General features: G+C 37.9%; 1 protein-coding gene across 10 annotated transcripts in view; it reads right to left on the bottom strand.

Annotated features, from left to right (window-relative positions):
- Positions 1-1748: 1748 nt before the first annotated feature.
- Positions 1749-16392, bottom strand: part of CHID1 (chitinase domain containing 1) — a 127500-nt gene continuing 112856 nt past the window's right edge. For 9 of the 10 annotated variants that reach the window (XM_055722396.1, XM_055722387.1, XM_055722388.1 and 6 more), the window contains 3 exons: positions 6463-6543; positions 3134-3176; positions 1749-2016 (listed from right to left, as the gene is read on the bottom strand). In XM_055722396.1, coding sequence (XP_055578371.1) covers positions 1918-2016; positions 3134-3176; positions 6463-6543 — 223 coding nt within the window. In that variant the 3' untranslated portion in view covers positions 1749-1917. The remainder of the gene's footprint in view (positions 2017-3133; positions 3177-6462; positions 6544-16392) is intronic. The other variant, XM_055722395.1, reaches the window with a different exon arrangement.

Genomic DNA, 16392 nt, shown 5'->3' on the forward strand with positions numbered 1-16392 from the left:
CTGGTATTTACCTTTCATGATAGAGGCAAGGGTTACTCCGATCTTTTTGACGCACAGACATATTAATTCTATCTGTAAGGATGGGAAAGATACTTCTTTCTAACATAGGTGTACTCACAGACAAACAGGAATCCTGAACTTCACAGAAAATCATCACAAAATATAAAAATATTATTAAAAATGTGACAAAATACATATATCTTTTCTAGAGAGGAAACAAGAAGCTAAAATGAAATACCTTTTTCTTTCCCACACCCAGTTTAGAAAGCTACCTTCTAGCTAATATGATCTGAAATGGCATCTATTTTTATAACTGCTTCCATTTCTTACAGATTTTTTTTTCTCAGACATTCTGGTTCAGTAGTACCACTGAAAGTAGAAAAATCAGTGTAAAAGAATTTAATTCTTGTGCTATTCTAGATACCATTGCCAGAGTGACTTTAGATTGCTTTTGAATGAACTACAAAGTTCAAGTTAATAGAACACAAGGATTCATGTAGCAAATTATCTTCCTACTAATGCTATGGAAGAAAGAAGCCTGATTAGTAAACCCTGCTGGATACTTGTGCAATGTGAGAAGTTGGGAGATGCCAGAACTAAATCAGAGAGGTGAAGATCAATAGTTCTTTAATCAATGGTGGATTACACTGGGATTTATTCTGCTGAAAACAGCAGGAGCAGATAAATTCCCCACTGTGATTAATTACTGGGAAGGGTGGATGCAAACAGAAAAGTGCAGTTATCTTTGTGACAACTGTAAGTGACAAGAAGAACACCAGTGGGAGCACAGAGCTATTGCCTGAGTCTCTGCTGGTGACCAATGACACCCTCATCAAATTCCCAGCACCCCTTAGTTTCCTTAGAAGAAACTGCCTTGAAGCCTGTGTATTTCTACAAACATAAATACTGAAAACCAAAAACCAGAGACACAATTTTTTGGCTTTGTTTTTAAACCGATGGGTCGTTACAGTTTTTGGGTTCATAAAAATTCTGCATCGTGGAAACAAAAGCACCAACGCGTACAGCTAACGAACAACAGCGTCCTGCACAAGGACACTGACCACCTGCCAGAGCTGCTCTGGAGCTCTCTCTGTTGGGGCTATCCATGAAATCCAGCCTTATCTTTAAAGCTTTTGGTGCTACACATGACAGTTCCCACGAGCTAATCACTGATGCATGCTGCACTAGTGCTAAATACTGTAAACCGAGACACTAAGCAGAATGGAGAAATCACAGAGCATGGCCTGTAACAAAAACTGATTTAGAAACATGTCCTAAATTGAAACTACTATGACTGAACTACTTAAGGAATTTACTAAAAGGAAAAGAAAACCAGAACTAACAGTTTAGCTTGTCAGTGCTGGATTTTCTACCAGCTTGACAGAAGGGTATCTACCCGGTCTCTGCCACAACATTTTATGTTGACTCACCTTATCAGAAGTCAGCAAGATGCAGAGGGTCCAGCAGATACTAAATTTGCTGGACATAATCTGATGGAATTATTTGTTCAGTTACTTTGGTTATGACCAGCAACTGTTTCAGAGGTCTCTGCCTGAAATCTTGATCAGATGGCACCAACTTGTACATTTTATTTCTTGTAGAAAACATTTCAGAAAATATTTTCAATTCTGACACCATCCCAGCTATGTTGGTCTATTTTCAATGACTCTGAATTCAGGAGCTTTAAAAGAAATTTCTGGATTTTTGGGGTTTTTTTCTCTCAATTTTACCAGATACGAACAAACATGTCTGTGTGGCAAATCACAAAAGGTTTTTTATTGGAAAAAATGAAAGTTTAATACAGATACAATATCAATTACAAAAAATGTTTTAAAAATCACCTCTGCAGGCTACCCAAATTATTGAAGGTGGAGTCTCAGTGAAGCAAATAAAGTCTTTTCCAGATCATCTCTTATTTTAAAGCAGGTCATAAAAATAGTCCAGGCCTTGTCCCAGTTCCCAGATGGATATTCCAGTGCCCAATTCTTTTGCAAGCTCTATGCGCAACTGGATGGACTAAGACAAAGACACATAAAGCAACTACCTTTTAGTTAGAGACATTAGACACTCCATGCTGCCAGCTCTTCATGCCATTATCAGTTTTTTTAAAAGCATCTATCCTTGAACCAGATACTGAAAAACCTAGTCTGTATTTCAAATACTCTCTGGTTAGCAAGCAATCATTCAGCAAGAGACAGTTAATTGCACCAGTTAATTCAATGACCTAATAAAAGATAACTATCTAAATAGACAAAATGCCAAAGAAATAAATCAGATTTATGAACTACGCAAAGGACTATTCTTATTTAGGCTATCATTTCACAGCGTACAGAAATTCTAACTCATCCCAGAAATGTCTTGGGGGTAAAATAAAACTTTATCACTGAAGACACTTAGAACAACAATACAAATATGTATGTTTAACCATACTAAATGTCTCTGTTCTCTGTAAATATGATATACTTCCACTACAGAAGCAATTCCCTTCCAATATTAAAAGCCAGCAGAGGCTTAACGTACTGCCTTTAGCTTAATTTGAGAAAATCTAAATATAGCTTCCTAGGAACCAAGGCTGCAAGTAACCACTTTATCCTGCATTCTGGTATATTACAGCCTATTATATAGACAGAAATTGTATGGCCTGCCAAGGGACTTTAGGAAGGCGAAATGCTTAAGTTTTCAAAACACTAAAATATGTTCCACAGAAACAGAACTGAAGAAAACAGGGTGATGTAGGCTGACAGGGAGAATCAGAACCCCATTACAGAGGAAGGCAAAAGTTCCCCAAGCTTCCAGCCAACACTATCAGAAGGAAAATTTCTTCAGTCTCTTCCCTGACAAGCAGCATGTCTATTAGTACATGAACTGTGCACTGCTTTGTCCTGGTGTACCTTATCTCTAGACATGGCTTGTCTTCAAAGATCCCCAAACCCCGTTATGCATGAGACAGAAAAAAACAATCTTCTTGTACAAGCAGCTGAAGCTTCGAATCATAACAACTACGTAAGGGTAAACTTCGTTCACAAAAGCCTAAACCCAGTTCAATATTTTCTGAAGTGTCTCAATAATGCAACAAGTCAAGTAAACATCTCTTTCCTCTTTCAGCCCTCTGATGTGAAGAAGTGGCACTTACCTTCAGCGTTGGGTAGAAGACTGCATGTTTTCCTCCTTTATTTCTGCAAAACAGGAAAACCAAATAGTCACAACAGATTTGATAGATTCCCATAGCATTTTTATCTGAGATTAGAATTTGAAACCAGGTTTATTCCTTCCCACTACAAGGAAACAAAGACAGGGCTGAAGAAAACTGCTGATTTTATTTTGAAGAAGTGACTGCTATTAACAGTAAGATAGGCTAGTATGTTCAGCACATGAGCATTAATAAACCCATATCAAAGACAGACACTACTTGCCATTTAGTACCTTGGAACTTTGAGATTTCTTACCCAACGCTCATTCCACGCTGGAACCTGAGTCGCTGTGTCTCTGAAATCAGACACTTTTGCCATTCATTCCATACTTGCACCTGGCTACTCTATCTACTGAGGGCAGGGGCAGGGTCGGGCCAAAGTCTTCTCTACCTCTCTTCCTCTTCTACTGTAGATAAGAAGTTCTACTCCTGCCCTTTTTCTACTGTAGATAGAAATACAGCACAGCACATGAATCCAAAGTGGTGGGGAAGGAAAAGCTGTTAAAAGAAGGTACGCAACACATCTGACAGTCAAATATGCAACCATGACACTGTCCTGCATGTTTCAGTTACAGGAATATTTGTCAGAAAGGTCCTCCTGACAAAATCATCCTACTTCAATGGGCTTTGACAGTGCTAGCTGCTGGAAAGTTAGAAAGTTCAAAACATGACTGTGTACCGTCAAAGACCTGCTAGAGGAGTCTTTGCACAGCAACTGCATCGTGCCACAACTAGAACAAAAATCCCTGGTTGTTTAAAGGATTCCTTAAAAGACATCAGGACAAGCCCTTTCAAAACACCGTAAGAACAGAGCACAGTTTCCTACCACTAGCACAAAGTTTGAGAAGAAATCAGGTAACTTTCATGATTAAGATTAAAGTCCCAAATTTTGGGTGTAACATTTTTCCTAAGAACTGGTTACAATGAAATACAGTACAGGCAGAGTCAGAGGAGGTACTTATGTGCCCCATACTAGCGGCCTTTAAGGAGGGCAGCTCTTAGGAGAAGTAAAAAGGTTGACAGCAAAAATAGAGGATCCAAGAAGAGATCTCACAGCAGAGAGGGTCTGATACCAGATCTAAGTAAACACGCTGACATATCTTGTTGCAACTGGATTACAAAACTGTCAGATAGTAAAACAGTTGCGCCTACTAAATGCGCATCTGAAAAAGATGAAGACATTTTGTTGTCAGATGAAAACTGTGAAAGATTTTCCCCAATTCCCCAAATAACTATCTTTCAGGTTCAATTAAATGCTAGCTGTATAAAATATACAGACAGGGCAAGCCACACTGGGCACAGATACCAAGGCTGCATTTTCAACCCCTAATAATGAGAAGGATGAGTTACAAGTGGTCTCACAGCACCGTTTTACCGGTTAGACTGGAAGGAAATGCAGAGTGCGTGGACAGACCAAGTAGGAATTGCTCCTAAAATCTCCCAACTTACATAAATGCACGCTCACCTGTAAAGTGCACTAGGACAAGCACTCAGAGACAACAGGTTTCTGTAACTACTTGTAATAGTCTCTGGGTGCTACATCAAAATCATTAGCTGTGCTTTGCTTAAAGATTCATGATGATTTCTTAGCAACTGCAGAGATGCAAGATTTCCAGATGAGATGCTTTACCAGTGAAGCATACTTCAGGCTTGGCTTCCATCCCCATCCCGTGTAACCGAACCCTTGCAAACCAAAGCGGTAACCAAAAAAGTTCCCTTAAATAACCCTCCCTGCAGCCAGCCCAACCACTGCAGACACGCTAAGCCACGCGGCTGCCTGCCAAGCACAGCACAGCAAGTGACGTTTGGAGTGATTTTCAGATCCAGTGTGCTTTATGCATGAAGAATTCCTTCCAGAAGCCCGCAAAAAAGAATCTCCAAAAATTGGCTTTCAAAGCAAATGATGCAGTACTACTGACAAGCAGTCAGTTTGCAAGGAGACGTTTAGGAAATGTGTTTCAAACACGAGTCCCAAAAGCATGCCATTCCAACAGCCCTCAGATTTACCTTTTTGAGAGCAAATTTTCACCCAGTGCTCACTGTCTCTCCAATTGAATTGTACGTTGAAGAGCGGTAAAACAAAACTTCTGATTTATTCCTTTAGTTAACACAAAACCCCTTCTAATTGTTTGGCACAAAGGAATTTTGTAACAGGATACCAAAGAATTAAATATGAAGGAACACAGATACAAGCCCTTTCATACAGACACAGAAAAAAAATTGAAACTCTTCTGACCAACAAGTAAATTACTTTTTTTCCCTGATAGGAAATGTGTGTTGCTGAGAAGTCCAGAGAAAATTACTGGCTGAGAGAAACTTTAAAATTAAACAAAAAAGATAACAGCAGGACATTTTTCAGGGTTGCTTTTTTTGTTTGTTTCTTTGTTTTGAGGGTTCGTTAACTTAAAAAATTTAAACCAAGAAGGTATTTGGGAAATAAAGTAGTTCTGACATTTTTTTTCTTAAAGTACTCTAAAAGGTCTTTTACTTTTTTTCAGTGGCGTGCCTTCACATCAACAATGCATTGAGTGATATACAAGATACTTTTGTAGAAGTAGGTGGAAGTCGTTTGTATAATTTTACCATATTTTTGTAAATTTCCATAAAAAACAGCAAATTATCAGAGGCTTAATAAGATGTTGCTGGGTTTCTTTTTAAATCTGTTTTAAACAGGTTCTTCCTAGCATCAGGAATCCTCTTGTCATTTCACGAGGAAAAAGGGAAGACAAAGAAAGTTATTACTCTTCCTCTTCATGCTCTCAGTCATCTTAGAAACTTGACCTGGAAGTCACTTGATATTATTATTCTCATGACATTTCTTTACAATCCATTCCGTTTAGTGGAAGTCTGTTGCCTGACCAACCTTACCGCTAGGACTTGTAAAATCAGGCTCCTGTTTCACAGATTTTTCCCAGAATTATTTCTGGCCGCACTGTTGGTAATCACCCAACTGCTCCCAGTACTAATCTCAGAGCCTCTGATTAACTGATACTCAGCAGATAACTTTGAGGATAACTTCTAAAGATATGACTCATCAGACTTCTCTTATAACGATTGTTTTAGCTTATGGTATCTAATTAATCCTTCTCTGATTTACTTCTCTCACCTGACGCACTCTTTTCTGCTGCAGTTCAGTGTTGATATTCAGATCACAAACAGCAGAATTTCCATTTGCTCAATTTGTTGCATACTATAGTTAGCTGGTAATTCACTGTGTACTGGGCCATGCCCAAAAATATTTGCAGAATGATAAGTTAATAAATGTAACTCACTTTTTGTATTCGAAGTAGTGTTCAGCAATTTGTTCATCCCAGACAATTTTTGGTTTGTGCTCCTTCAAGGTTTCAATGTACCTACAAATTAAAAACATATATATGGAATTAACTTTTCTAAAAAGCAGTTATGAAATGACATTGAAGAAGTTTCTGAAAAATCAGTTTTACCATGCTTAGATGTTGAACACTGTATCAAAAATATCTTCTGGCTGACAATTAATTTCCTGAGCTACTTTACAATTTGCTATGTTCAAATTTTTAGGCTTTTTTTTTTTTTTTAAGCAATGAATTAATTTAAGTTTATCAATTGACAAATCTATAAAGGCACATGAAGGCAGTGCTTCAATATTTCTACAGTCTGGTTCCTATATGCCCAAGTACAGGAACTGAAGTCATCCTTAGGCTGTACTTAATTGTGTGCTCCAAGGCTAACCAATGAAATTCTTAATTATAAGCCACCATTATATGATCAGGAAAAATGTTCTATAAAAGGGGTTTAGTTAATCTTCTAAAAATGAAATTTAAAAAAACTTGTTTTCAAGGAAAAATTACTGCTAAATAATTCTGCATATGAAATTTTGATACCGCTTGCTTCTTGGCATTCTTCTCTTGCACGGACACTTTGAACACGGAATGACCTACCTCATCCCTACAGGATGTAAAGTGAGGAGAGAATGCTACTTGAACCCCAAAAAACTGCATAGGGAACCAGTGTGGAATAGTTAGTATGTTGGAAATTCATGTTCTTGTCTAGCTCACAGGATCATCTCAGTGTAGAGACAGTGTCTCCTTGTGTCTGCATTTTTGACTGCACAAGGGAAACAAAGCTGTTTGCTGCCTCATGTGAGAAAGCCAGAAGATGGCAAGCTACTGCCAGCAACAGAAGCCACGCGGGTGTCACAGAAAGCAAAAGTCTCTATCACATGCTCCTCTGTCTCTTATTAACCTGCATCTTTGGCCAGCAAGAAGGCTGAACTTCATTCTGCTGCCAGCTTCCCTGACTAAACATTAGGGGGTTTATTTGGCCACCGGCCAAGCACCACCAGTTCCTTTTTTCCCTTGGGGATTGTATCAGGAATTTTAATTCCAAGTTCCATTATCAGTATTCTATCATGATTATAAAAAGCTATCACAGGCAAACACGGTGATCATAAGGTACCATTAAAATTCTTTGTTTAATTTTGCAACATCTATCAAAACCATCTCTTCCACAATGTTGTCTCATTCTTGCAATAAAATCTCTGCTCATGGTAGGATTTGCATGGAGAAAGTTGCCTTCAAATCATCTTATTATGAAATAAGAAATTTCCATCTCCTATGTAAAAGATATTATAACTGATTTCCATCAGCCACTATCCTGCCTCCATCAGTGCTGAAATTCCACCTCACTATATACTTCAAAAAAACCCATAGAAAAATTGGTATTTCTTAGTTTGAGAAAGATTTATTCTCTCCTTCTGTATTATTCTAAACAATTACAACATTCACCATTGCAGGGAATATCTTGACTCTTTTGTTGTGGCTTGCTCATTCATATATCGTTAAATTGTTGCCTTCTACTAGCAGTTTTAGAAAAGATTTTCATTTCGTATTTAAATTAAATGAACGCAAGCCAGGCATGCTATTTAAACATCTACATAAGCAAACACATGGCAGAGCTGTTGCACTCTTCCCCAACACACACATGCCCTGGAACAATGCACCTTTTCAAATAATGCAAGTTACACCTTGGAACCTGCCCACTCCTTTGTAAGATACACAAAATTTTACGTTGCTCCACTAGAGAAATATGCAAAGAGATCTAGTATTGTGTATTTAAAATTTAAGGATAGCTTTTAACACATTGCCCCATTCCAGAATCGGGAGTCCAGTCATGACAGGAAACAACCCTCATGTAGAACATGGGACCAAGATGTTACAGCCCAGAAGACAAGAAGTACCAGACAACACATCCTGGCACACAGCTTTATTCCTGAAGGTGTGGCTTCAGATGGGAAATCCTAATTTCACAAGCTCAAAGTCCCAACAAAATTAAAGAGTGGTCAACAAACATACAAGCAAGCTTTAAAATTAGAAATGCAACTTGAAACAATTATAACAATTATTATAGCCTATTATACGTAATATATATGATTATTTTAAAGCTGTTCAGGCACACACTGCATTTAATGAGAACACAGCCCAGCCAGGCAGACAATTTATTTCCCTTCCTCCTGCCTCTAGGCTTTTAGCACCACAGTATGTAAGAGCAAAAATGAACAAGTTTGTCTTCAAATCACATCTATGCTGATGAGACTAGCACCAAGCTTGAGTGGGAGAAAAAAAGAAATATTAGGCCCAATACTGTAACTACTATCCATTAATTTTGGGGAACCTACCTGAAACGTATTAACTTGGCTTTTACATTCTCTGTATTAAGGACAACAAAAATTCAAAATACAACCTTCAAAACAATAGGCTCCTGTATCGCAGCTGCATACTCAACACTTCCGTAAGTCAAGTTTCACATTTTTCAACCAGACAACAAGTTGCTGTGAAGAGTCTGGAAGAGATGCAGCAACAAACCAGAGCTGTTCACACAGGCTTTCCACTGCCCTAATCTGGGAACGATCCATTCCCCCTCTGTAGTCATCTGCCCCGGTCATGATTCAATTTTTTCCCGTAAAAAGATCCAGGAGCTTTACAGGCAACATCTCCCAGACAGGCCTCACTTCCCATTACCTCCGCACTATCCCACTATGTGCATCGTAAGCAGAAGGGTTCCCGTGTAAAACTGCAGCATCTCTATCATACTGCACATTTACTTGACTCAAACTAATGCCTACCCAAGCACTCTGAACATTTTAGCTCCTCGTTGAAGCAGTACTTGACAAATATTTGATATGCAGTTATTTAAAAAAAAAAAAATTAAAAAATTGGAAAGAGAAATATTCCATCATGTTGAACTAGACAAGCACGGGATATTGGTATGCTGGGGGTACGAGAGATCTAGATGCACCTCCAGGTTTTCAAAGAGGAAAAGTGATTGACTGGTAGGGAGCTAATCACAGCCAGCCTTCCTTCTTCTTGCCACCTCCCACCAAACTCTTTTCCTTTCAACTCATTTATTGCTGGTTTTCTCTCCTCTCTTTCTAATTTATCCCTCTTTCGACTGCCACTGTCCCAGTTTACATTTGGTTTTATATGCCTGTCCAGACTAATTCATTTGCCTTCTCATCCGTCAGCTCCTAACTTCCCAGCTTTATTCTTTTACCAAGCTGCCTCAGCAGTACATTAAATGCTGAAAACTCAGCTTCACCGCCCTGTACCACGTATTTCCTGGGAAGCTGGTGACCATTTGCAGAGAAAGTCAGGCTGTTTCTCTGGTCCTAGCCTGAAACAAGGTTTTGTTTTCAAGCAGGGATGAAGTACCTGAAGTGTTGATGCAAGTCTCAAATGAAGCACCAATGTAGCATGTGTAAATGATAAATTTGCATGGATTACTGGGAATAGCAACAAAAGGCAGATGTCACCTCCACATCTACCTTGCAAATACTCGTTATTAAACAGAGACCTGCCAGTCTGGCTCCTTTAAACAGGCCTTGATTTAACTTAGCCAAAGCAATATTTTTGTTCCCCAGAACATTCATTCTTGCTAATAGTGGAGCAGGTGAAGTATCAATTCAGTTGCCACAACTGGCCTTTGAAAGTTTAAAAATTATGACCTAGTAAAAACACAGCCACATAACACAAAAGTGAGTGGAAACGATTTGAAGTCTGCCTGCCACCTTTCACACAAGACTTCAAACCTGCAGTGTTTTACTGCAACTTCTGGCCATACCTCTGTTCAAAAAAGACGCTTCTTGGTCTACAGACACCGACTGTTATTCTTATCACTCTGATACTCCTGATAACAAACCCACTGGGCAGGGTTGGACTAAAACAAGCATTCAATTCTGCAGAGTAAATGAGAAGCCAAAATGTACACATTAAGAAGTACCTGTACAGTCAGTTCTGCCAAAGATGTGTATCTACAAACAACACTGATATGGCTACACCTATACACTGTTGCACTTTGCTGCACATTCAACTAATAAATAAAGGATTCAGCAGAAAGGTTCTCAGCATTTATGGCTGGTGTTCCTTTTCTTCCAAAACATGAAAAATAGTATGGCACTGGAATATGTTAAGGTAAAAACCATGATCTGTAGTCGCCCCGATGAAAGTATTTATCTTCATGGATAATGCTTTTTCACCAAGGATATAAAGAAACAAGCCTCTAGTATATCTTTTTTGCACCAAGAATATACACTCTAGGAAAATATATAACTTCACATATAATTTTTAGAGTAGGATTTATTTACAAAGGGTAACTTTTTTAATCCTCAGGTGCTTTGCTTTACTAGTCCTGAGTCACTCTTCAAGAAAAATGCTTTAGTGAAAGGGAAACCGCTACTGAACACACATCCCATTTTGATGCTCTTTTCTTAACACTTTCCATTCTCTCCTCGGTTCTCTCACACAAACCAAACTGACTAGAAGCGACAGGTCTCTGATCAGAAGGAAGGATCATCTGCTCCTGCTGCAGCAAACTGCACTTATCTTCCACTACGGCAAACTGAGTGATTCAGTCAAAGGATAAAAAATACTATTCAGCTTGAAAATCTATACCACACATTTTCTTTTCAGTGTGCTTCTTAAAAACTTAACTCAGTTATTAAACCCTGAATCTACCAGGAATTGCACCTCCATCACTGACCATAAATAGCGTCTACGCATAGCAACAGCTGGTTTAGACTCAACTGGCAAGGGTCCATCGTCCCCCTTTTCAGGGAGCCATATCTCTTAATAAATGTAAGAGAAATTACCTAAAAAGCTGTATCCTAAAGCTCAAGAGTTTAGATTTCTGTTGCAAAACAAAAATACAGAAATACCTCCCCAACAGTTTTCACAGCAGTCCTCCAAAGGTACATGTCTCCCGAACAGGACTGGCCAGTCCCCCACTGCTCCATGTACATCAGGACAGCGTGTGAAAGGGCAAATACCCATCTTCAAAACAAGATTTTTCAAAGGGCATATATATGTAACCTGTAAGTCAAAACCTCTTTTATTTAATGTTTAATTTCAGCTACCATGACAATTTCACATTTTAGCTGTTTAACCTTTTCTTAAACTACTTCCTTTTTGGTGAGAGAAAAGGTCAAGAAACAATATACTCTGGAGACATTTTTAAACTTTAAATTGAAAAGGTTTTAAAAGTGAGAATTTTTCTGGCCTTCTCTCCTCTTTAGAAGATCATTTCTAAAGAAAAGCTGCAAAACTGGTGAATGTACTACAAGCTACTAAATAATTCAACCATGAAACTAAGAGTTTTGATAAGGGCTGTCTTCAATGGTAATATACAGAAACAGAAAAGGAATAAAATTTGCAAAAGAAAAAAGATTATATAGAGATTTAGAGTTCTCACTCAGTCCCTAAAATTACAGCTTGCAAAAGGTAGAGATGCCTTGCAATTTAACGATCTCTATATATTAGCCTTCAAAATACTTTTGTGAGCATGCATAAATTTATGAAAAGCCTCTGTGTGTCTGTGTGTGTATATAGTATGCAGTAACAAAGGTGGGTAATAGTCTGAACAATGAAATAAGCCTTCACCACACTGGTCCCATCAGGATGACTTAAGCACCTTTTTACTCATCTCCTCTCACCATTCCATAATAATAATAACGGCATATTTACAATATCTAAGTATAAACTTCTGACTTTAAAAGGTGGCAAAGTTGTGTATCACTATATTCTTTTCTTGCACATTAAAGAATCCAGATTTTAATAACACAAATCCCACATGTTCTTTCAAAAGCAAACAGGTTATCCAAGGAAACATAGCTAGCACGTATCTTCTAGAGGATCAAAAGAACACTCCAACTAACATTAAAACAGTTTTTACTCTGAGGACTTATGCATTTGAGTAAACAGTACACTCTGGAAGCTTTATTTATTCTGTCTGCAGGGTATGTTATTCAAAAGTAGTTCTATTACATTCTTCAGATTATTTCATGTAAAATAACTTCAAACTAAATATGGTTTGCAGAGAGACACCAATCTGTTCACTTTCATTGCTGTGGGGTGTCTTGGGTAAAGCTGTTGAAGTATCCAAACAGCAGCGTAGAAATGAAAAACCTATAAGCAAGCACCATGCTTCTCTATTAATCTTCCTTCTGTTGTCGCCTGCACCTTTGCTCTGTCAGTTTTAAAACGCAATAGTACTATTTTTACTATAGTAACAGGTTTCCAACAGAGTAGTTTCTCTGTGGGTTTGTTGGTTTCAGTAAGTTTTATAAAGTCATTCTCACTGATTTCGCCGCAATACTTCATCGCTGACTTGACAGACAGCACTTTTCAGTGCTTCTCCACCATCTCACACAAACCTACTGACCTTCTACCTTCTGCCATGGTGCACCAGCCAAGCCATGATGCACCAGCCCAATGAAAACAAGCAGAACCTCAGCAACATTTCTGTCACTACTCTGGGCTCTTCAAAAGTGCACCTTGTTTAGCATTCTCAAAGTAATTCAGAAACAATAATACTTTAGTGGACACAACTGTTGAAAGGCAGCCAAGTATTCCTATTTTATAGAACTCTGGAGACACAGAAGATGACAGCAAGCTTTTTAGAAGTGTCCTCTTCTTGCTCTTGTCCCAGGGAAACAGCAAGCATCAAAATCTTTCAGTCCCTTACAATGGCTACAGAAGACAGCACAAACGTTACAGTATTTCCATGCATGCGGGTTTACATGTTAATAGTGCTCCTTATTCTCATTTAACTTCACAGAGGCTTTATTGAAAAAAGCGCCCCATCTGAGAGTGTACACAATGGTACGCTGGCAAATTACCCCAGGGAACTGCAAGTACAGCTGAAAGTACTCCAGTGCATGCTAACTCTTCTCAAAATAACCAAACTGGGGGTTCTCTACGAAAAAGAAAACAAAGTTGCAGTCAGATATTGATTCAAGAATAGAATTAATCACACACAAGGCAGGAAAAGGTGGGAACGTTAATATATTTAAGGTTTTGACTCAAACTGACAGATATGAGAGGAACATATGAAAATCTCCTTAAAGAAAACTAGATCTTTATTTCTATGCCAATAAATATTTCTCAGGCAACAGAAACATAACTAGATTGAGGCAGAAGGTTTGCATATCTGTATACCTTCAATAACACACCGCTGTTCAGCAGCTTCATTTTATTTTGTAATGATACAGATTTTTATTGTCTTTTGTGCTGCTGTCCTATTTTTCAAGACACCTGGGACTACATAATGTGAACTTTTTTTTCCCAGTGCAAATTATTCATGAAAGCAACTGTTTCCTAAGTTACTTCTTGTTCACATGCATCAACTTTGCATACTTTCTATCAGAAATCTTTGTTGTTCCTGACCATTGCCAAGACTCAACTTTCCAGCTGAAGTATGAGGCAATCTTTTCGCTTGTGTTTGTTCAGTTAGACAGATTTTTTTCTTTCCAATTTATCCAATCTAGCACATGACAGGTCACTATTTATAGTGGGGGCTGGTTTCAGCAGCTCTTGTTGTCATGAATGAGTTCATTGCCTTTAAAAGCCTGCTGTATCATCTGGGCTTCTCTCTCTGCTCTGGCCGAAGGGCACCCTCCTGTCAGGCAGAAGACATGTTAATGGCAGAAGAGTTTACTGTGCTAGAAGAAAAAGCAAGATTCAGATAAGCTCACATAAACAAAAAAGCACAAGAGAACAGAATGAAATAAAGCATACCGTTATGGACTAGCTCAAGTAACTAGTCATAGTTCAGTCATACGAAAAAAAGTTTAGTTTGACTAGGAGCTAGAGGCTAGAGGTTCCACAGATGATTATTTTTTAATAGTTTTTTTTATAAACTCCATGTATTGGTCAATTTGAAGACTTTGATAAAAATGTATCTTCATTTGGTCTTGATTGCCTTTGCACACTTTAAAAAACATGACTATTCAACAAAAATATTGTCTTTGGTATTCATCACAGAAATAATACCAAGTAGTCATGCTACTGGGCAAACAAAGAGGAACAACATTCTCTCTCAAATTAGGAAACAGGTCACCTCAAGGTTAACATTTTTTCTAACTCACTTCGGTTATGAACTACATCAGAAAAAGCTCTCCCTATGTGCTCACTTCTAAGCAAGAATCACCCTTCTCCCAGTTCTAAGTTGAAATTAAGTACAAAAGAGCAAAAATAGTAGATGTGTAAAACAGTCTAATATAAATAATTTAATAATTTGGAAGTTGATATTAATTTGATCCTCCCCTCTCTCACACTTCCTATTTCATAATTGAAAATGTTCACAACTATATCTGCCATAAATCAGGGACAACTTGAAAAGCCTCCTTTAAAACAGATTGCCAGACTACATTTTGCAGCTCTAAAATGCAGAAAATTGTGAAAACAAACTGATTTTCCTGCAAATTTATATCATCCACCATCACCAACACAAACCACAGATATGTTAAACCTAATAGAAAACCTACAGGACACACCAATGACCATCATCCCTAAAGAGTATAAGGAAACACTATACCTCAGTTATTAAAACATTGCACCACAGAGGTTTGCTGGTCCACATGGCCTGATAACCCCACCATTATTTATACAAACACACACAGTACTGCATGCTGTCTCTGCTGATTACCAAGTTGATTGACCTGTTCTATACTGCCTAAATCCTACAATATAGCTTGTTTACACTACCTAGGAAAATGGCAGTTCAAGGGTTCGATTGAACCAGCACAATGCAGTTATTCCTAGCAGGGTCAATCAAAAGCCAAGTGCTATTTTGTGAGATACGAAATGTCTGCATGCATGCAAATTGTCCTGCGTAAGAGCTGAAAACATTACTATACATTACTAATGAAAAGACAATTTCAACAAAATATGTAGATGTGTCAACAGCACTATTTAGTATACCATTTTATGTCAAATCATATAATCTGTACTTAGTTATTAAAATGCTGCAATGATTTTATACTTTATTTTAAAATCAATGTAATGTTTCCATTATTTGTTATGATACCAGGAAAAAGTAGAATATCTCATTTTTACTAACATAAAAGTATTAGAATAAAAAAAGCATGATGGAGAATACTCAGCAAAAAAGACTTTGCCAGTAAAGTACCTAACTTTCTTGCAGGCTGTAACATTTAAGTAGAACCTCCCCATTTTGAAAAAAGAGACAATCACAGCTTTCTTACTTTCTTTTTTGTTGTTGTTCATTTGCTTCATCAGATCTCTGCATACATATATACATGGGGTACCCCTCGTTTCTTTACTTTCCTATCTCTGGATAGCATTTGTAATCTGGATCTTTTGTGGCATATGGGGAAAAAAAAAAAAAAAGGACAGAACGTGGAGATCTGTATCAAACTGAAATCTTTCTAGATGCCTCCCTGTAGTCATGGATAACCACACTTTTTCGGGACAAGCCTCAGACTAACAATGCTGTTTCAGAATAATTATACCAGAAGATGCTACGGTGCAATGCCAGAATATGCTCTGAGCAGTGAAAGTATTGCTTACTCCTACCATACTAACGTAGTTTCCACCGTAATCCAGGGTACAAATCATCTCCACATGCAAGATTTTAGCATCATCATATAATGGTAGAACTTTTAGTCCTTCCTAGACTGTACAACATAAAAGTTTAAATTCAGCTCACCCAATAATCTGTTTTACTACAAAATCTGAGACAAGACATAGTCTCTCTGCTTAAAACTACTTCTCAACGTGATGAAAACCAACGCTTGTTTATCCCTATGGGTTTGTTTCAAGAATCAGCAGGTTCAGCCTAAAAAGAAATATCTTTGAAGATAAAAACTGCTAGTTTAAGGGTACATTTTCTGAAATGCTTAAGTAATGCTCAACTGGGGTCGAAGTGTTTTC

This window comes from Falco cherrug, chromosome 10, assembly GCF_023634085.1.
Source record: "Falco cherrug isolate bFalChe1 chromosome 10, bFalChe1.pri, whole genome shotgun sequence".
Lineage (NCBI taxonomy): Eukaryota > Metazoa > Chordata > Aves > Falconiformes > Falconidae > Falco > Falco cherrug.